Source organism: Geotrypetes seraphini, chromosome 1 (assembly GCF_902459505.1).
Source record: "Geotrypetes seraphini chromosome 1, aGeoSer1.1, whole genome shotgun sequence".
Taxonomy (NCBI): Eukaryota; Metazoa; Chordata; class Amphibia; order Gymnophiona; family Dermophiidae; genus Geotrypetes; species Geotrypetes seraphini.
In genome coordinates, this window is record NC_047084.1 from 360,390,683 (window position 1) to 360,413,665 (window position 22,983).

At 44.7% G+C, this 22,983-nt stretch overlaps 1 protein-coding gene across 4 annotated transcripts in view; it reads left to right on the forward strand.

The window, feature by feature from the left end:
• Window positions 1–22,983, forward strand: part of UBA6 (ubiquitin like modifier activating enzyme 6) — a 328,373-nt gene that overhangs the window by 262,655 nt on the left and 42,735 nt on the right. For 3 of the 4 annotated variants that reach the window (XM_033914779.1, XM_033914755.1, XM_033914764.1), the window contains 4 exons: window positions 6,015–6,086; window positions 13,696–13,813; window positions 17,874–18,070; window positions 22,527–22,654. In XM_033914779.1, coding sequence (XP_033770670.1) covers window positions 6,015–6,086; window positions 13,696–13,813; window positions 17,874–18,070; window positions 22,527–22,654 — 515 coding nt within the window. The remainder of the gene's footprint in view (window positions 1–6,014; window positions 6,087–13,695; window positions 13,814–17,873; window positions 18,071–22,526; window positions 22,655–22,983) is intronic. The other variant, XM_033914773.1, reaches the window with a different exon arrangement.

Here is a 22,983-nt window from a genome sequence, read left to right on the forward strand (position 1 = left end):
GTCCTAGTGTTTTTGGAAAGAGTAAACAAGCGATTCACATCTACCCTTTCCATGCTACTCAGTATTTTATAGACCTCTTATCATATCACCCTTGAGCAATCTCTTCTCCAAGCTGAAGTGCCCTAGCTGCTTTAGCCTTTCCTCATAGGAAAGTCATCCCATCCTTTTAATCACTTTTGTCACCCTTCTCTGTACATAAGAACATAAGAATAGCCTTACTGGGTCAGACCAATGGTCCATCAAGCCCAGTAGCCCATTCTCACAGTGGCCAATCCAGGTCACTAGTACCTGGCCAAAACCCAAGGTGTAGCAATATTCCATGCTACCAATACAGGGCAAGCAGTGTCTTTCTCCCCATGTTTTTCTAAGTAACAGACTATGGACTTTTCCTCCAGGAACTTGTCCAAACCTTTCTTAAAACCAGCTATGCTATCCGCTCTTACCACATCCTCTGGCAATACGTTCCAGAGCTTAACTATTCTCCGAGTGAAAAAAAGGTCCTCATATTGGTTTTAAGAGCACTTCCCTGTAACTTCATTGATTGTTCCCTAGTCTTTGTAATTTTTGATGGAATGAAAAATTGATCCCCTTTACCCGTTCTACTCTACTCTTGGGTTGGTCAGGCTTCCAGCTTTGAGAGCCATGGAGTCTGTTCTAACTAACTTAAAAAAAAATCCTGAGGTGTGCCAGTCTAAAGGGCTCATTTCCCTTTAAAACTGCCGTTTTTATTGTTGTTCTCATCTAACCGGCACTTTTCTTATAACTAGGGCGTTATGCAAATGTTGTGCAGGCCAAAGCGGTGGGGGAGTCTCATTGGCAGCGGTTGCCGGCAGCCAGGGCACACTGCCGCATGTACCTTGCGAGTCGGCTTCGGATTGCGGGGAAGCCCGGGCTTCCCCCGATGCCCACACGGAGGGTTCCCCAGCTGCCGATGGTCAGGGTGAAAAGGATTCCCTTTCCATCGGAGCAGCTGGGGATTCCCTTTTCACATTGGTCGATTCCTCGGCTTCAGCGTCAGCAAAGTTCCAGGCTTTTCAGACGTAGCAGGTCCCAGGAGCTCCGATTTTGACGGTTTCAGGTCCAAATTCAGTGGGAACCTCCTCCTTCATTTCTGTTATCTCAGGTCACCTTCCCCCATTCTGGAAATACAATGGCAAGGTATGGCTATGTCCCCTGCTGAGCAGGGAGTCCCTTGGGGCCGCCAGGGGTTTTTCCCTCTGAATTTGTGTTGGCACTATGTAAAGCTTATGTGCTGGCGGCTGGAGATTACGTGTCCACTCCGGGGGTCTCGGGGGTTTTGCCCTCAACGTCTTCCCTGGTGCGGCCGCATACAGCAGCGGTTTTGCCCCCCTCTACTCCTCTCTCATCCAAGCGCCCGAGAGTCTCATAGGATGAGGATTTTTGCCCAGAGGAGCAAGATGGTATTGATGAGGACCTGGACCTTTGGGGGAAATTTTCAGGTGGTTCTTGGGGGGCCAGATTCCTCCAGCAAGGGGTTCGAGCACCCCTCTGCTGGCGAAGATGCATCTGTGGTGTGGGAAGAGCTTCATGAGCTAATTCTTCAGGTCTCCTCTGTTTTGCACTTTGAGGACACTGTGTCAGATCCCCCGCATATGGTGGACCCCTTGATTAAGGGGAACTGCTCTGCTTCCTGCTCTTTTCCTATGCATCAGGATATTCTGAACATTATGCTCACACAGTGGCAGGTGCCGGAAGCTCTCTTTCATTTTGCGCGCTCCATGGCCCACCTGTAACCCATTCCTGAAGGGGATAAGGACACTCTAAAGTCGCCTGTGGTGGACGCGGTGGTCCAAGCCATCTCTAAACGGCATACTGTATTGAGGGCAGTGCGGCCTTGAGGGACCCTGAGGAGCATAAATTGGAGTCCCTCCTTAAACAGAGTTTTGATGTGACAGCTCTGGCGGTCCAGGCGGTGATGTGTGGCGTGTTGGTGGCTCAGGCGTGTTTTCACTGGGCCGATCATGTGCTTGACAGTAAATCTGAGGATTGGGAATTGCTAAAGCGCGAATTGGCAAAGATTGAATTGGGTGCTTCTTATCTTACAGATGCCATGTATGACCTCTTGCAAGCTTCTGCCAAGATGTTGGCTTTTGGAGTGGTAGCACGCCATACCTTGTAGTTTCGCGCTTGGTTGGCGGATATGGCGTCCAATGTTAAGTTGACAAAGTTTCCCTTTAAAAGGTTCTTCTTGTTTGGTGAGGACTTGGACAAGTTGGTTCAGAATCTCACTGATTCTAAAGTGCCTCGTTTGCCTGAGGATAGGCCTAGGCCGTGGCCCGAGGTGGTGCTGCTCATGGGCATGATTTCCGCCGCTTTCGCCCTGGTCGAGGGACTGCCTCTTTTCAGTCTCCTGGCCTCTCTAGAGGCAGGTTCTTCCAGCGCATGTAGTCTTCAAGGGGCCCATCGGGGTGCGGGCAACGCCCCCGCCAAGTCCCCTCCCACCCGTCCTGCCCATTGACTCCTTGCTGGCGTCCATTTTGGTTCTGGTGGGTGCCCGGCTGCAAGAATTTTATCTGAAATGGGCAAACATCACGTCCAATCAGTGAGTTCTGGAAGTGATTCAAGCAGCTATGCTCTGGAGTTGTCTGTTCCTTGCCAGATCTTTTTCTTGCTTCTCCCTCGCAGGTAGCATGGAAGCAGCAGGCCTTTTGCCATTTCCTTCAAAGATTGTTGGATCTCCACACAGTGGTTCCAGTTTCCCCTCAGGAGTGGGGCACAGGTTGGTACTCAATTTACTTTGTGGTGCCAAAGAAAGAAGGGACCTTTCGACCCATCCTTGATTTGAAGGGGGTCAACAGGTCTCTTTATGTGCCTTCCTTCCGCATGGAAACTCTGCAGTCTGTGATTCTGGCGGTTCAGCCTGGGGAGTTTCTGACCTCTCTAGATCTGATGGAGGCCTACTTGCACATTCCTATTCGGGCCTCCCATGATTGCTTCCTTGCTTTGCGATCTTGAGGCAACACTGTCAGTTCTGTGCACTTCCCTTTGGTCTGGCCACGGCCCCGCAGACGTTCACCAAGGTGATGGTGATCGTTGTGGCAGCATTGCAAAAAGAGGGCATTCTAATTCATTCCTACATGGACGACTGATTGATTCGAGCAAAGTCATTCCATGAGAGCACCCGGGTCATGGCTCAGTTGGTGGAGTTTCTGCAGTTGCTGGAATGGGTAGTCAACTTGTCCAAGAGCTGGTTGTCTCCATCTCAGTGCCTGGAATATCTAGGAGTGCTGTTCGACACCTCCTTGGGGAAGGTCTTCCTTCTGGAGGCCCGGGTAAGCAAATTGCAATGTCAGATTCGGCTGCTTATGTCGTCCTGGTGTCCTTGGACGCAGGATGTCCTTCAAGTCTTGGGGTTGATGGCGGCTTCCCTAGAAGTGGTGAAGTGGGCTCGGGCCCACATGCATCCTCTTCAGTACACTCTTCTTCGGAGGTGGTCGCCTCAGAGGCGCAGTCTGGATCATCCTGTTCCGCTTCTTGGCTCGGCGCAGTCTTTGTTGGTGACTTTAGACCTCCCATCTTGTACAAGTGGGCGAGTCTGTACCAGCTGCAGTGGACGGTGCTGCTCACGGATGTCAGTCTTCTCGGTTGGGGAGCTCAGTGTCTAGGTCACTCAACTCAAGGCACCTAATCCAAGGAGGAAGCTTCTTGGTCGATCAATGCATTAGAGACCAGAGCCATCCGTTTGGTGCTGTAAGCCTTCCAGTCCTTTCTGATGGGTAAGTCAGTCGGGTTTGTTTTGGACAATGCCACGGCGGTGGCCTATGTCAATCATCAAGGAGGCATCAGGAGCACATTGGTGGCACAGGAGGCGGCTCTGCTCATGGTTTGGTGGAGTCTCATCTTCAGGACATAGCCTCCCATATAGCCGGAGTGGAGAATGTTCAAGCGGACTTCCTAAGTTGTCACGTGCCAGATCCTGGAGAGTGGTGTCTAAGCCCCGTGGTCTTTCAGTTGATAGTGCAGTCTTGGGGTCAGCTCCTCATGGACCTGATGGCCACAAGTGTCAACGCCAAAACCCCCCCGCTTCTTCAGTCGTCGCATAAACGGTCAGGCCGAGGGCCTGGATGCTCTGGTTCAACCATGATCAACGTAGGGGCTGTTGTATGTGTTCCTCCATGGCCATTAGTGGGCAGAGTTCTTCTTCGCATATTTCTGCATTCGGGCCTTGTGATTCTGGTGGCTCTGGATTTGCCCAGGTGACCATGGTACATGGATCTGGTGAGGCATCTGGTGGCAGATACTCTTCCTCTGCCTCTTTTGGATGACCTTCTGACTCAGGGTCTCATTCCAATGTTCGATCTGGGTCCCTTCTGTCTTACGGCTTGGCTCTTGAAAGGGATCGCCTAGATAAGAAGGTGTATTCTGATAAAGTGATCTCCACTCTCTTGGTGTCCCGGAAGTTTCTATCTCTCGGGCTTATGTGAGGGTTTGGCATATATTTGAGGAGTAGTGTGATATGCATGGAGTGGTCTCTTTTTGCACTTCCTTGCCTAGCATATTAGAGTTCTTGCAGGGGACTGGCTTGGTCCCTCCGGATTCAGCTTGCGGCCTTGTCAGCCTTTCGTGGGTTGTTGAAAGGTCAGCGTTTGACTGCCATTTCTGACGTGATTCACTTCTTGCGGGTGGCCAAATTGCTCAAGCCTCCTATATGACCCTCTGTTCCTTCTTGGGATCTCAATCTGGTACCGCCCACCTTTTGAACCATTGGACGGCTATTCTTTGAAGGACATTACTCTTAAAGCAGTCTTCTTGGTGGCCATTACTTCTGCTAGACGCTTTTCTGAGCTGCAGGCTTTCTCTTGTAAAGCTCTCTTCTTGGTGTTTTCTAGGAAGCGGGTTGTCTTGAGGTCTGTTCCTTCCTTTCTGCCAAAGGTAGTTTCTCCTGTTCATGTCAATCAGGCGGTGGTCCTCCCGGAGTTGGGTAGTCGGGAGGGCTCTTCTGAGCTGAGACAGTTGCGCAAGTTGGATGTCAGTCGCTCCTTCGCTCTTATGTACAGAGGACCCAGGAGATCAGGAAATCAGATCATCTCTTTGTCCTTCTAACAGGTCCTCGTAAGGGGGATAGCACTTCCAAGGCTACTGTTGTGTGCTGGATCAAGGAAACTATTGCTTCTGCTTACCTTCTAAAGAAGAAGCCTGTTCCAGAATTTGTCAAGGCTCATTCCACTCGGGGTAAGGTAGCTTCTTGGGCTGAGTTTTCTCTAGTGCCTCCAGTGGATATTTGCAAGGCTATAGTTTGGTCTTCTCTGCATTCCTTTGTCAGACACTACCGTGTGGATGTTCAAGCGCATCGGGACACGGTGTTCAGTGAACATGTTCTGGTGTCGGCCCTTCGGGGGGGATGGGTACTGCTTTGGTACGTCCCATTCGTAAGGACTACACCAGGAGAAATTAGGTTCATACCTGCTAATATTCTTTCTGTTAGCCTGTAGACTTGTATAGTCCCCCACCCTATCTGACTTTGTGCGTTGATTGCGGGTTTTTGTTTTGCTCGCGTGCAGATTTTGGGGGGTTTTCTACAGGTTCTCGTATTTTTCTAGGGCCCGGGAGAAGTAAGAACAGCAGTTATGGCTTAGCTGGTGAGCCTTGGGGATATTTTCTTTTCCAGGGTTAAGTTCTACACATGTTCCAACAGTTGTTTATAGATGTTTGTTGTTTTTACACTCCTGTTCGGAGTATGTGTTTCTGTTTTCAGTTGAAGTCTTTCCTCGGTTCTAATTGGCTATTCGGCAGACTGGATTGCTAGGGGGAAGCTATCCTGATATACAAGTTTGTTCTTCACCTGCTGGTAGCAGTGAGGTATATAACCCATTTGTAAGGTCTACAGGCTAACAGAAAGAAAATTAACAGGTAAGAAACTAATTTCTCCTTTTTTCCAATTAAGCTTTAATATATCTGAATGTGATGGGGAGTCAGATTTCAACAGAAAAGATTATGCTTATATTTTGTTACATATTAAATACAAGATTTGTTGTCTTTTTGTTTTTAAACAGGACTTGTCTGAAGAAGCTATTCAGCAAATCCTATCAGAAGTAACTGTGAAAGAATTTATACCATCTAACAAAGTATGTGTATCTACTGTACATTTATAGTTCCTAAACAAATGATAACTTGCTCTAAGTAGATTTTTTTGTCATTTCCCTTATTTTTCTGTGTGGTATTTAGAAAGAAAAAATGTTTGCTGTGGGAGAAGATTGTATCATTCAGACTTAATAAATTTCCTTGATAGATTAAGACACAGTAGAAGCCTCCTTGTTCTTAGAAAGCTTACATGGCCCATTAAATTAATGTGCTTGCAGAGTATGCCGTAGTTCCCCATATATAGGCCGCAGCTTATACATGGGTTTTACAAACCTGTGTATTGGGCACGACTTTCTTAAATGGGGTGGCTTACCTAAAGACATGAAAATTCATTCAAAGAAAATACACCAAAAACAAAACAAAAAAATCCTGAAATCAAGCATAAACCACTGTTTTTCTGTAGTTTTCTCTCTGTCTTTCATATGATACCTAGTCCCCCCCCCCCAGCTCTATCCTGATCTCTCCTTTCTCTTGCATCCAGGCCAGTGTGTCTCCTCTTTTCTTCTCCCCACTTACCCCCTTATATCCAGTATCTCTATCCCTACCTCTGTGTATCCAGTTTCCCCCTTCTCACTCAATCCCCTCAATGAATCTACTTTTGAAATCATTCCCCCCTGCCCCCCCCCCCCCGTACCTTTTTAAAATATTTATCTTTATTGAGGCAACAACAGAATGCCATATGCAAAAGAAAGAACACAGTACAGCAAATGTGGGAGATACAAAAACATTCCAAGACAACTGGAGATAGGAAGCTGAAGATGAGGACCCAGAAGATAGCGTTCTCAGAGATCCTACCAGTGCCGAGGGCAGATGTGAAAAGGCAAGAGGAACTACAATCAATAAATGCATGGATGAGGAGATGGTGTGAGGAAGAAGGATTCCACTTCGTGAGGAACTGGACGACGTTCTGGGGCAAGAGCAAGCTCTACAGGAGAGATGGACTGCACCTGAGCGCAGCGGGAACTAGACTTCTAGCAAACAACATCAAGAGAGGAATAGAACAGGCTTTAAACTAACAAGAAGGGGAAAGCCGACAGTCGACCAAGCGTCGATGATTTGGAAAAAGGTATCTTGTGAAGATACTAAGGAGATAAAAGGCTGGGATGAGACAAGGGACAAATTACAGGAGTCGACAAACAAAGGAGAGGAGATTAGAAAGATCACAACCAAAGAGAAGAATCTAATGACCAAAACACAGGGAAAGGAAATGAAGGCAACAAAATTCCAGGAGCTAAATTGCATATATACTAATGCAAGGAGCCTAAGAAACAAAATGGGAGAATTAGAAGCCATGGCCATTGCAGAGAACATAGACATCATTGGAATCTCCGAAACATGGTGGAATGAGGAAAGCAGATGGGATACAGCACTGCCGGGGTACAAACTCTATCGCCAAGACAGATTAGGACAGAAAGGCGGAGGAATAGCACTATACATAAAAGAAAACATACAATCGACAAGCATGGACATAGCAGAGACGGCCAAGCTAGAATCGCTATGGGTTAAAATACCAGGAAGGAAAGGGCCTGAAATAAAGATAGGTCTATACTATCGTCCACCCGGGCAAACCGGAGAAATCGATGAAGAAATGGAAGCCGAGATGAAGCGACAATGTAAAAGCGGTAACACAGTTATTATGGGAGACTTCAACTACCCTGGGATAGACTGGAGTCTTGGAAGCTCAAGATGCGCCAGGGAGGCAGACTTTCTGGAGGCTGTACAAGATTGCTTCATGGAGCAGCTTGTTAGAGAACCGACGAGAGGAAATGCCACTCTGGATCTAATCCTAAATGGGCTAAGGGGACCTGCAAAGGAAGTGGAAGTAGTGGGACCGTTGGGAAACAGCGATCATAATATGATCAAGTTCAAGGTGGAAATAGGAATACTGAAAGGAAAGAGAACCATAGCGACAACTTTTAACTTCAAGAAGGGAAACTACGAAGCAATGAGAAGAATGGTAAAGAAGAAACTTAGGAACACTTCCAAAAAATGGCATACGGTAGAACATGCCTGGTCCTTTTTCAAGAATACAGTGAGCGAGGCGCAAAATCTGTATATCCCCAAATTCAGAAAAGGGTGCAACAAGAGTCGAACAAAAGACCCGGCGTGGATAACTAAAATAGTGAAGGAAGCGATAGGCAATAAGAAAAACTCATTCAGAAAATGGAAGAAGGACAAATCTGAGGGAAACTGGAAAGAACACAGAAAGTATCAAAAGGAATGTCATCGTGTGGTTCGAAAAGCCAAAAAAGAGTATGAAGAGAGGCTAGCCAGGGAAGCACGAAATTTCAAGCCGTTCTTTAGATATATTAAAGGGAAACAGCCGGCTAGGGAAGAGGTGGGACCACTGGACGACGGAGACCGGAAGGGAGCGGTGAAGGAAGAGAAAGAGGTCGCAGAAAGACTTAACATGTTCTTTTCATCGGTATTTACAAGCGAAGACAAAACCAACATACCGGAACCTGAACAAATCTTCAAGGGAAATCAAGCACAAAAGTTAACATCCATGGAAGTGAGCCTTGATGAGGTGCGCAGGCAGATAGAAAAACTAAAAACTGACAAATCGCCGGGTCCGGATGGAATCCATCCAAGGGTTCTGAAGGAACTAAAGGAGGAAATAGCAGAACTACTGCAGCAAATTTGCAACCTATCTCTGAAAACAGGTGTGATTCCGGAGGATTGGAAGATAGCCAACGTAACGCCCATCTTTAAAAAGGGATCAAGAGGGGACCCGGGAAACTACAGACCGGTGAGTCTGACCTCGGTTCCGGGGAAAATGGCGGAAGCACTGATAAAAGAAAACATCGATGAACATTTTGAAAGAAACGAACTTCTGAAAACCAGCCAACATGGTTTCTGCAGGGGAAGATCGTGCCTGACTAACTTACTGCACTTCTTCGAAGGAATTAACAAACAAATGGACAGAGGAGACCCCATAGACATCATATACCTAGATTTCCAGAAAGCCTTTGACAAGGTGCCTCATGAACGTCTACTCCGGAAACTGAAGAACCATGGGGTGGACGGAGACGTGCATAGATGGATCAGAAACTGGTTAGAAGGTAGGAAACAGAGGGTAGGGGTGAAGGGCCACTACTCAGACTGGAGAAAGGTCACGAGTGGTGTTCCGCAGGGCTCGGTGCTCGGGCCACTGCTTTTTAACATATTCATAAATGATCTAGAAACAGGGACGAAGTGTGAGATAATAAAATTTGCGGACGACACCAAACTATTTAGTAGAGCTCGGACAAAGGAGGACTGCGAAGAATTGCAAAGAGACTTGGACAAACTAGGGGAATGGGCAGAGAGATGGCAGATGAAATTCAATGTTGGGAAGTGTAAAGTATTGCATGTGGGAAGCAAAAACTCGAGGTATAATTATGCGATGGGAGGGAAGTTTTTGAATGAAAGTGCCCAAGAAAGGGACTTGGGGGTGATGGTAGACATGACAATGAAGCCGACAGCACAGTGCGCAGCTGCCGCTAAGAGAGCGAATAGAATGCTAGGTATAATCAAGAAAGGTATTACAACCAGAACGAAAGAAGTTATCCTGCCGCTGTATCGGGCAATGGTGCGCCCACATCTTGAGTACTGCGTCCAGTATTGGTCACCGTACCTTAAGAAGGATATGGCATTGCTCGAGAGAGTTCAGAGGAGAGCAACACGACTGATTAAGGGGATGGAAAGCCTTTCATATGCTGAGAGATTGGAAAAACTGGGACTCTTTTCCCTAGAAAAGAGAAGATTAAGAGGGGATATGATAGAGACTTACAAGATCATGAAGGGCATAGAGAGAGTAGAGAGGGACAGACTCTTCAAACTTTCAGAGAATAAAAAAACAAGAGGGCATTCGGAAAAGTTGAAAGGAGGCAAATTCAAAACTAATGCTAGGAAATTCTTCTTTACACAACGGGTGGTGGACACCTGGAATACAATTCCAGAGGAAGTTATAGGGCAGAGTACAGTACTGGGGTTTAAGAAAGGTTTGGACAAATTCCTGCTGGAAAAGGGGATAGAGGGGTATAGATAGAAATTTACTGCACAGGTCCTGAACCTGTTGGGCCGCCGCGTGAGCAGACTGCTGGGCGCGATGGACCTCGGGTCTGACCCAGCGGAGACATTTCTTATGTTCTTATGTTCTTAAGAGGCCCCACAAAGAAATAACATACCCACAGGAAAACGGTGAAAGACACTGTACGAAGCCCAAACATGACTTCTGTATCACCTGATTTTAAATGATTCCCATAATACTAAAGTCAAAATCGTAATGAAACAGATGGATTCCTGGATGCAAAAGTTTAAACTTAAATTAAACACCGGCAAAACAAAGTTTTTTTATGGTGACCGCTAGTAGTATTTCTTTTGAACCTTCTATTAGTATAAATTCAACTCGGTGTATAATTCATCCAACGATTAAAATCTTGGGAGTTATTTTAGACCAGCATCTTACAGTGCACGTTCAGATAGATGCTGTAGTATGTAAATGCCACTTCACGCTATGGAAATTACAAACAATTAGATCTTATTTTGAATTTACTGCCTTCAGATTATTGGTTCAGTCATTACTATTGAATCTTCTTGATTACTGTAATATTATCTACCTGACAGTCACCAAGAAAGAACTAGTAAGACTTACAACAATACAGAATACAGTCATAATGATTTATGGCCTGAAGAAATTTTATCATGTTAACCCTTTTACTGTGAATTGCATTGGCTGCCAATGGAAGCCCGGGTGTTATTTAAATTGGGCTGTTTCTGTTATAAGCCTGTTTGTGGTACAGCCCCTTCTTACTTAGTCAATAGATTCACTTTAGCATCATACAGACACAGTAGAAAAACTCATCCTTTGTTTAATTTTCCATCCGTCCAGGGCTGTAGGAGTAAGAAATTTCTCAATCATACTTTGGCATATCAGGCAGCTCTTCATGACAATGAATTCCAAATATTGTTGCTTACTACCCATTCTTATGGACACTTCAGAAAACAATTGAAGACCCATCTTTTTTCTAAATATTTTACTGCTTAATGAATTATCTTATTCTATGTAACATATTTACTTTTATAACTTTTTGTAAATCGCTTTGAACTTCTGGTTACGCGGTTAATAAGCACTATGTTATGTTATCACATACACCCCCATTCACACAGTCCACCAACAGCTCAAAGCCACATCAAGCTTACCACAACAGCCAACCCCCATACATCCATACCCCCCACCCCAGCTTGCTGCCCACTGCAAGGAAATAAAAGAAAAAAGTGAAGTCAAGCAGTCGACAAGATTTCAAGGTCGTATACCCTACCCCAGCAGTTCAAAGAGTAAGGCATTGCTGCCAAAGAAACAAGTATCTGATGTTCAGGGGTCTGAGGTTTCCATCTCTCCAAACTCAATTCAAAGGTTGCTATTAAATACCCCTTAAATACCTCCCTCACTGGATGGCTGCCGGCTGCCTCCTCCAATCTCACTGTGCAGGGCAGGAGCGATGTTTTCTATCTCAAGCCTAGCCCTTTGCTGCTTCCTGAATGGCTGCCGTCAGTTCTGGAGGATAGGAGTACCTAAGACTGTGTCTTCCTCTGTACTTTTCTTTTGCCTCAGTCCACCCCCCTCTGAAGCAACTTCCTGTTTTTGATTGGGTGGACTTCAGCAAAGGAATGGTACATGGGAGGCCACGGGTAGCAAGAGGAAGGAGATGGGGCACATGGATGGAGGGAAGGGATGGGGATGGGGCACAGAGGGAGGAATGGGGATGGGGCATGGATGGCGGAATGGGGGATGGGGCACGGATGGAGAGAAGGGGAAGAGATGGGGCACGATGGAGGTAAGAGATGGTTCACATGGACAGGAGAGAAAGGGAAAAGTTGAAAAGATAGATTTGAAATGAAAGAAAACTGAATATGAAAATCAGTGCCAAAGAAGGATGCACAGTAGAGCAAAAAATGAAGGAGAAGAAAAACAACAAATGCATAAGAAGGCCTTGGAAATAGTTAAAAGCACTGATGGAACAACATGACCAGAAATATAAAATCACCAGATAACAAAGGTAGGAAAATGTTTTTTATTTTCAATTTAGTGATTGAAATATGTTAACTTTTGAAAATTTACATCTGTTGTTTTTATATTTTGGACTGTTCAGGAAGACATACATTTCTTTTTATTTCTCTTATGGTATACTATGTGCAGAGTCTGGCATATTAGGGTTTCATTTCTATACAATAGTGCTTTTAGTTTGTGGGTTTTTATTTGAAAAGGTATGTGTGTGGGGAGGAGGTCCTGTTTTTTGCATGTGTGACTGAGGCTAGGTGTTCTGGTGGGGATGACAAATGACACTCACATACCCAAATTTCTAACCTGTTTATATTCGAGTCAACCTTTTTTCCTCTTTTTTTGGGGGGGAAAAGGTTGCCTCGGTTTATATTCGAGTATATACGGTAATCCAGACCTCAACCAGTCCTTGAAGCTTAGAACTTTAGGGCTCCTTTTACTAAGCTGCGATGGCGGTTTTAGCGCACGCAGAATTGCCGCACGCGCTAGACACTAATGCCAGCATTGAGCATTAGTTCTAGCCGCATAGCATGGGTTTAGCACACGCTAAAATTCTGCACACGCTAAAAACTCTAGCGCAACTTAGTTAAAGGAGCCCTTAGTTTGCAAGAATGTATGATACAGTTGTCTTCTGTACTGCTTACACTTGCTTCTGGTCTAAACTCCAGCACAAATAGTGGATCAGGTCCCCTTAGAATCTTGCCATAACATAGAAAAAATGTTGTTTGTCATCTCTTTCCATCTTCAAAATACTCTGATCAACTTCACCTTTAAATATATTTAAAACAACTTTTTAAAGCTGCCCAGACTTTCTGCTTTTTCTCTCCCTTTCCCTTCAGTACTAGGTTGACTAGCCACAAAAGCATGTGTGTATGTACCTAGCAAACCTCATTTTTCCTTTTGACCAGGATTCTTCCACCTTTCCTCTGATGCTTTGTGTGTATTGCTTTTAGCTAACCTTCACAATACTTCTAGCACAACAAATATATTATTCCTGAACCTTTAGGTAGTCAACTTATTCTCACGAGAATTCTTGTAGTGGGCCTCATTAGCATTCTTTTGCTCCACCTCCCATCCCTCTGGGCTGCCCTCCAATTCCTCAGTTGTGTCTCTACAAGTAAGATGGTAGGAGCCTGTCTTTTCTGCTTGTGTATATTTTTCAATTAAATTCAATTTTTGACTTGCCTTTTGCAAGTCTTTTTTTGATGCTGCAGAGGATTCTAGTCTTGAAGCATCTCTGGCTGCTGGAGAGTGCAGACTTTGAGGTTGAGGGTCTGCTATTAGATGATTTATAGATTGCTGAATTTATAGATTGCTGAATAGACTCGTGAATACCCTGCATCCTCTCATTTGTGCTGTCATTAGAACTATAGAACAGACAGAAAATGTTTTGAGATTGCAATAACTAGATTTCTTTGTGTTAAATAGGGCCTTAATTGTGTTCTAGCGTCTAAACAAAACTGACTTATACAGCTGCAACTCATGACTCCTTGTACCTTTCTGATGCTAGTCATGCACTGCAAATGTTTTACAGCTATGCAATTTTGCAGGTTGTACAAACAGATGAGACTGCTCGAAAACCGGACCAAATCCCTGTGAGCAGTGAGGATGAGAGATATGCTATGATACAGCTAGAGAAAATTATATGCTCTGGAGAAGCATCAAAAAGTAAGTTTCCTTAGTTCTCTTATGGCTGCAGTCAGAATCTTAGTTTTTTGAATTGCGAATGTGTTTTATGTGATAGAAAAATGTTAGAGCACTTTTGAAATTCACAGAAAAAAAAAACAGGAAAATCACTGGCACAAATAAACAAGATGTATGCACTAATGGGCTGAAATCCAGAGTTTAGCTATGAAAAATGTGTAAATTTTGTCATATGAAAATAGCAAGACAATCAGCTAACAAGATCTATTGTGGAAAAAATAACAGTAAGCCAATGAGAAGATTAAAACTTATCTTTATTCACTAATTTTGTTCCAGGTTGTTAAAAACTAATGCCTGACATGGCCATGTTTCACCTGGGGCGACTTCAGAGACATATAAAATACCAATCAGTTCTAAAATCTAACTTTGACTAATTGGTAAAATCATTGTCTCCAACCCAAGCTGCAGTAGGACAAATCTGAATTTCTAATACCCGTTAACTAAAGGAGTTGTGTAGCTATTCTCATTTGGTAGAAAGTAGAAGCAAATTTAGTAAATATACAGTAGAATCCTAGTTAACTGGCACTCTCAACCAACTGGCAAAAAAAAAAAAAAATTGTCTTCCACGCTCCTCAGATAACCTCCACAGTCATGTGCTCCTGACCCAACAACCTCTCCCTTCAGCAACTGAAGCATCGTCAGCAGCCACTGAACTCCCTACTTCCAGCTCCTGAAGCATCAGCAGCAATCATGGATGGATCTCCCTCCTTCCTTCCAGCTCCCGAAGCAGCAGCGGCAGTCATGGATGCATCTCCCTCCCTCCCTCCTTCCAGCTCCCGAAGCAGCAGCGGCAGTCATGGATGCATCTCCCTCCCTCCCTCCTTCCAACTCCTGAAGCAGCAGTGGCAGTCATGGATGTATCTCCCTCCCTCCTTCCAGCTTCCGAAGCAGCAGTGGCAGTCATGGATGCATCTCCCTCCCGCCCTCCTTCCAGCTCCCGAAGCAGCAACGGCAGTCATGGATGCATCTCCCTCCCGCCCTCCTTCCAGCTCCCGAAGCAGCAACGGCAGTCATGGATGCATCTCCCTCCCGCCCTCCTTCCAGCTCCCGAAGCAGCAACGGCAGTCATGGATGCATCTCCCTCCCGCCCTCCTTCCAGCTCCCGAAGCAGCAACGGCAGTCATGGATGCATCTCCCTCCCGCCCTCCTTCCAGCTCCCGAAGCAGCAACGGCAGTCATGGATGCATCTCCCTCCCGCCCTCCTTCCAGCTCCCGAAGCAGCAACGGCAGTCATGGATGCATCTCCCTCCCGCCCTCCTTCCAGCTCCCGAAGCAGCAGTGGCAGTCATGGATGCATCTCCCTCCCGCCCTCCTTCCAGCTCCCGAAGCAGCAGTGGCAGTCATGGATGGATCTCTCTCCCTTCCCCAAAGATCATACATGGCATCTGTGAGATAAGAAGCACCAAGCTCAATCTTAGCCATCTTCTGATCCACCAAGGACCATTCATCAGACTCCCAGTCCAGGACCTTTTCAGACCACCGGAAACGAGCCCGAGCAACCAGACTGCCACAGATCACTACCTGGACAGCCAAGGATGCCACGTCAAAACTCTGTTTAAAAAGAAACTCCTCCTTACGATCCTGGGAGTCTTGTCAAGGCCGAGTCGCCCTCAATTGGCATAGTATATCTATACGCGATAGCAAGAGACCACCACATCCACAACAGGAGACCTAAAGGTATTCCTAGCCCCTCAGGAATGGGATAGAGCCTAGTCATGGACTGCGCCAAGCAAAAAGGCGTGTCCAGAGTCTTCCACTGTGTGTACACCACATCCCAAATATCCTGATGCATAGGAAAAGAACGGGACGCAGACCAGATCCCCCAAAGCAAGGGGTCCACCACACGAGGGGGGGGGGTCCTTCGCTTTCTCCTCAAAGCACAAAACTGAAGAAACCTGAAGAAGAAGCTCTTCCCGATGAAAAATACATAGGACTGACGCATCCTCTCCAACCGGTGTCTCAGAAAAACAGCCGTCCACATTATTCCCCCCTCCCCGAGGATCTTTGGGATCAACAAAAAGGTCCAAGTCTTCATCAGGTGAAAACATGTCCGCAAATTAACTTGGCCAAAGACGAGGGGGGCTGAACGGGAGCAGACGTGGAAGGCAAAAGCCATCCCAAAAAATCAGACATTCCCGGGAAAGAAGCAGGACCCCCAGTCGTCTGTAAGTAAGCCTCGTACATGGCTAAAACAAAATCAGGTGCAATCCCCCTTCCCGGTGGCACAGAAGCAGGAGAAACATTTAAAACCTGCTCCTGTCTCTTTAAGAGGGGGCATAATGGCGGAGTTTCCTGCCAAAACCAAGGAAAAGCTTGCTGAAAAAAATCTCTCGAGGCCTGTAGTGGCAAAGAGGCTGCCCCTGACCCCACCCCCATAATAATAGTACTAATTGTAATGCAATTTCTTCCATCCATTTTTCATATACACACAATATAAGCTTATTAACAATACATAATGGTAACCACAAAATTAATCAAACACAAAGCACACTGTACGCAGAGAAAATGTTAATTATCATGTATAGTCAGGTTTTTTTTCAAAGAGGTCAAGACAGATGACTTTAAAATATGCAATGTTACCTCAGTAACAACTATTAAAAAATAGACAAAAATTTATGCAAAATATAGACAGCAGATATAAATTTTCAAAATGGACACATTTTGATCACTAAATTGAAAATAAAATCATTTTTCCTACTTTTGTTGTCTGGTGATTTTCATGAGTCTCTGGTTGCACTTCCTTCTGACTGTGCATCCAATATTTATTTATTTCTGCCTCTTGCATGTGTCCTCTCCTCTAGTCCTCATTCTCTTCCCCAGCCTACATCTCTATCGCTCCCTCCATGAGTTCAACTTTTCTTCCTCTCTCCTCCACCCCTATTGGCAACAAGTCTCCCTCTCTCTCTCGCTGTCCATCTGTATCCCACGCCACTCTATTGCCACATCCAACATTTCTCCCTCTCTCATCCCCCGGACATGTGCAGCATTTTTTTACCACTGCCCACCAGCCCCATGCCCATTTCTCCTTCTATCACCCCTCTCCAGCACAATGCCAAATCTCTCCCTCCATCACTGTCCAACATTCTTCCTTGCAATCCCCTTCAATCTGTCCCTCTGTTCCCTCTCCAACATTTTTCCCTCTCATCCTCTCCCCTATGCATCTCTCTCTCTCCTCTCTGACCAATTTTCCTCTTTTTTCCTTTCCCCATGTGCTACCATCTTTCCCTCACTAACACATACCTACTCAACAATTCTCCCTCCTATGTCCCAAGTTAGTGCCCCTTCCTTCCTCCCTTCTGTGTCCCATGTTCATACTCCCTTCCTTCCTTCTGTGTCCCATGTTCATACCCCCTCCCTGCATGTAAGTAGCTGCCTGTCCGTAGAAGGCACCGCCGGGGATCCCTCTCTCCCTGCCCATCCCACCTAGAAGCCAACCTAGTTCAAGCCGTACTTACTCCTGTCTTCAGCGGCACTCTTTTCAGGGACTGCAGGCAGCGATTCACATGCTGCACGTGGCTGACCTACAAGCCTTCCCTCTGACCTTGGAGAGAAGGTTTCCGGGTCAGTTACTTGCATGCGTTGTGGAAATCGCTGCCTGCGCCATCCCTGCAAGGAGTACCGCTGAAGACTGAAGGAGCAAGTGCGGCTCGAACAAGGACTGGGTCGGCTTTGGGGAGGGGGGAATGGGCGAGTAGGGAGGGAGGTATCTCCAACAGGGGACGGGCAGGAAGGCGAGATCCCCAGTAGGGGGCGGGCAAGAAGGTGAAATCCCCACCACCACCAGCTTCTACAGACGGGCAGGAATATCCTCCGCAATGGCCAGGCTACGTACCCCTAAGGGTACGTGTACCGTGTGTTGAGAAACACTGGCCCAGGGAGAGGAGAAGATAGTGGGTGCTGTGGATGGGCCATTTGGCCTTTATCTGTGTTTCTAAATAGGTGACCAAAGGTCAAAAAGCACTTTGGATAGAATAAAAATAAGAATTTGTGATTATTTACTGGTGTGTTATATGGTTTTCTTGAGTAGGTGACCTACAGATGGCACCATTATTGTTTGAAAAAGATGATGATACCAATGGACACATTGATTTCATCACTGCTGCCTCCAATCTAAGAGCCAGGATGTACAACATTGAGCCAGCAGACAGGCTCAAAACAAAGCGAATTGCTGGGAAGATTATCCCTGCCATAGCAACTTCCACAGCTGCTGTCTCTGGTTTGGTAAGTGCTGCTGTCAGAGTAATTGTTGAATAGGACTGATGCTCATTTTTCTCCAAATTTAATAATAACGGTATATAGAGGAGTCTGTACAGGAAGAGACTGACAGAGTAAGTAAAATGTTCATGATTCTCTTCTGTAAAATAAAAGATAAAAGTAATTTAATCAAAAGCAATAGTGGTATTTGTTTTGATGAGCCAGGCAATTTCCTTTTCCTCTGGATTTCAAACTCAGAACCAGAGCTTGGATCTAGTGCCACAAACCTTTAGATTCAAAAATGCTCTGGGAATTCCTTCTTTATTTTATGGGGGCGAGAGTTGGCAAGCTTTTTCTTTTTTTTTTTTTTTTTTTAGCACATTTAGAACCAGGGCCTGAATCTGGTGCCATAGTTATCTAGGGATTTTTCCCATATTTTAATAGACTTTCCCCTTCCCTGTTTTTCTAAGCTTGGTCATTGTATCAATGGCTCTGAGGCTGGGAGCCATGCATTAGGATCTCCTGGAATTGTCATGGGTTCTAAATACAGAGCCGTGCAAAAGTTTTGCATCACCTCTGAGTAATACATTGTTCCATCTTTCTTGCTGGATCACAGCAATATTTGTGATGTCTGCTGCTGCATATTATATACTAACGTCTTGCACTTCAGAATATATAATGCATTGTAATAGAGGGTATATATCAAACCGATATATCAAACTATGCACTGTGATTGATTCCTCAAAACAAACACCATTGGTTGAAAATGGAGTGATCCGATTGGACCGTTTCGATCCGGTTTTGATGCAGAATATCAACGTTCTGCAGTTTATGCGTTACAAGTCTCAAATCTGAAGTCCTAAATCAATTTAAAATGTGCAGGGTGATAGAGCATAAAATTCTCCCAATATCAGCATACTGACATATGAACATAAGAATTGCCGCTGCTGGGTCAGACCAGTGGTCCATCATGCCCATCAGTCTGCTCCCACGGCAGAAAAACAGTGCCCTTAATGAGTCTAGCCTTACCTGCATACGTTCTGGCTCAGCAGGAACTTGTCTAGCTTTGTCTTGAATCCCTGGGGGGTGTTTTCCCCTATAACAGCCTCCAGAAGAGCATTCCAGTTTTCCACCACTCTCTGAGTGAAGAAGAATTTTATGCTCTTATCCTACGCATTTTACATTGATTTAGGACTTCAGATTTAAGACTTATAACGCATAAACTGCAGAATGTCTAAAAATGTTAATATTTTGTAAATGGATTACATTTATTATTTGTATTTTGACTGTTACCCCCTTCAAGATGAGGTAGCCCTGAAAAGGGCAGATTGTTTTCTGCTATTCTAATAACGTATGGGCCAGCCTTTGTTCTTGATAGCAGCATTGAGGCATGGAGTGAACCAATTTTTGAAGTTCATCTGCTGTACAACATGGTGCCAAGCATTAATCAGTGCTTCAATCAACTCGACCTTTGTTTTTGGGTATTTTCTGAACACCTTGATAGCAAGATTTTTCCACAAATTCTCAATTAGATTGAGATCTGGTGACTGCCCGGCCATTCCAGTCACTGAATATGGCTCGATGTCATCCACTTTGTCACCATCTTTGCCTGATAACAGGGTGAATTGTCATCCTGGAAGTGGGAGGTACCCTGGAAGAGACTCCTTTCAGATGGAACCATTATGTTTTGCAAAGTGGAGAGATACTTGGCACCGTTCATCATGCCATCAATCACCTGAAAGCGTCCAATGCCATTGGCTGACATATAGCTCCAGACCTTGATTTTTGTTGGATGCTTTACAGTCAAGTCCAGGCACTGTGGTTTGAAAGCCTCATTCTTAAATCGTCTTACAAACATGTTTCACTGGCCTCCTAACACACAGAAAGTACTCTCATTGCTGAAGAGAACATTTTTCCACACCTCTGGAGTCCACATGCTATACTTTCTGACCCACTCAACCTGTCACTTTCTTTGTATCACCATTACCAAAGGCTTCTTTCTTGCTCTACAGCCACGTAGGCCAAACTCCAGGCACCGCCAACATACTGTTGAGGCAGATACGTTCACTGAACACATATCCTGCCACTTGGCTGGCAGTTCTAGTGATGTGAGTTTGCGATCCGCCACTGAGATCCGGCGAACACGCACAGTGGATTTGCGTGGTCTTCCACTTTGAGCTCTGTCAGTCACATTTCCTGTCTCTTTTCTTACTGAGCAAGCGTATGACTGTACTTTGATTGCACTTCACCTTGGCTGCAATTTGCCGGCTTGAATAGCCTTCTTCATTAAGTGCAACCACTGTCGCACGTTCTTTTTTTGAAAGATTTCTAACTTTTCCCATGTTGCAGTTATGCTGTCACTAGAGTAGCAGACAGTTATGAAAATGGAGTGATCCGATTGGACCGTTTTGATCCGGTTTTGATGCAAAATATCAACGTTCTGCAGTTTATGCGTTACAAGTCTTAAATCTGAAGTCCTAAATCAATTTAAAATGTGCAGGGTGATAAGAGCATAAAATTCTGAACATGTCAGTATATAATATTCAGCAGTAGGCGTCAGAAATATTGCTGTGATCCAGCAAGAAAGACAGAACAATGTATTACTCGGAGGTGATGCAAAACTTTTGCACCGCTCTGTACAATCACCAGGTATAATCACCTTTAATATAAAACTCGTTCTCCCCAGATGAGATGCTGAGCCCAGATGAGATGTTGGCCTGCAACCAACCTATGGTGTGGAAAACCCAGTCCAACTAAGGACCTTTTAACATGGCAGTATATAGCAATGCCATCAATCCAATAGCCTAGTTTAATCCAGTAAATGGAGTGTTAGCCCTTGGCCTAGGGGACCATACACTAGGGCTTATAGACCCTAAACGTGGCCACAAAGTTTCGCTGTTGTGCAATGACAAGACTACCTCCCCCTTGTAAACGCCCTCTGGCCATGCACACATTCTCAGTCATGTTATCACTCATACGCCTACTCTCTTCCAGTATTAGAGTACGCTAAGCTAAGATATCTGGTCCAGGGGGTGGGAGGGGAGGATCTAGGGATGATGTAGGTCAGTGGTTTTCAAACCTGTCCTAGAGGTCCACCAGCCAGTCAGGTTTTCAGGATAGCCCTAATGAATATGCATGGAGCAGATTGCATGTCATGTCACTTCCATTATATGCAAATCTCTCTCATGCATCTTCATTAGGGCTATCCTGAAAACCCGATTGTCCGGTGGTTCTCCAGGACAGGTTTGAGAACCACTGATGTAGATAAAGACCTGGCAGAATAATATTTTGAATAATTGCAAAGTATTAGTCTCAGCTAACTTGATAGAAACTGGGTTAAGAACTTTATATCAATGTTATTTAATCCCCCCAAAACTGCTTAACATGTACTCACAAGATGGGGGAAGACCATTGTCAAGGGTGTGGCTTCAGGGATGTTGTTGAACATATGGTGGGAGTGTCCTTATGTGGGACAATTTTGGATCCACCGTAGGGCAATGATAATTGCTATAAGAGGTTGCCCCAGTTCCAAAGATTTTTTTTTTCTTCAGATTTTACCAGAAAGTTTCTTAGGAGATACAAAGTTTATACAGTTGGCCTTTATAGCAGCAGTTTACTGTGAGCTGATGAGTGACTGAAAGATGCTCTATGTCCTGAATCCAAACCAGCTTTATAAGAGATTTTGAGATGTGTACTGTATTTCTGAACCTTTCTGCAGCCATTTACATATGATAGGGTGGACTCTTTTAAGGAGACTTGAGAGTCCTCCCATTGGAGAAACATCGATAGAAGAGGGACTGTGCTGTTAAATTGAGTTATCTTGATCCCAGGACAACCATGGGTGTGGGTGGGAGGAACAGGGTTGGGACTGGTGGGGAATTTTTGATAATCATTGTATTATTATGAATTTCAATCTTTAACTGAAAAATTGATAGAATTCTGTGAAGTAATAAATTGTATATCACAAAGTAAAATAGAATACAAAAGATGGAAAGTAATACTAAGTAAGCTGCACATACTATTCTGTATCCTGAAAGGCCATCTATTTCTATTTTGGAGTGTAGCTTAGAGCAGTGTTTCTCAACTCAGTCCTGGAGTATCCCCTTGCCAGTCAGGTTTTCAAGATATCCACAATGAATATGCATGAAAAATTTGCATATAATGGAGGCAGTGTATGCAAATCAAAGTGGATATCCTGATTCAATATCCAAAGTGGATATCCAGATTCAATGTGGATATCCTGAAAATCTGACTGGCAAGGGGGTTCTCCAGGACTGAGTTGAGAAACACTGGTATAGAGCATACAAACATTCAGTGTTGGGAATGCCTCAGGGTAGTAACTGGTGAATATTTGTAGCCCTAACAGCAACTAAAAGGAGGAAAAAAGGATGGAGAAACAGAGGCTGAACAGGGGTATCTGTGTTGCTGGAAGACTACCTTTTTTGCCTATTTTAAATAATCCTGTCTGTCTGCTCTTACCCAGATTGCACTGGAGTTAATAAAAATAATTGGCGGTCATCCCTATGAAGCTTACAAGAACTGCTTTCTTAATTTAGCCATTCCAATTATAGTTTTTACAGAGACATCTGAAGTAAGAAAAACAGAAATAAGGTAACTGGCACACTGTTATTTATCTTTTTGTATGTATGTTTTTCTGTATTAAACTTTCTCTAGCATGCAGAAGTCTAAAGTTCTGACTGCACAGTTCTATTAATTTTCATTGGAAATCCTTTTTTTAAAAAAGTTGGAAACTTTAAGAGGAAGCAAGTGACTGCAGACCTTGGATTTCAGTAGTGGAAGAAGCTGTGGATGCCCTTACTAATGAAAGAAATGTATTTATTTTTATTTAAAAAACTTCTATTCTGCCTATCAACTAAATAAAATAAACCTATAAAAAATACAAATTCAACTAAAAGCATACTAAAATACAAATTCAGCAA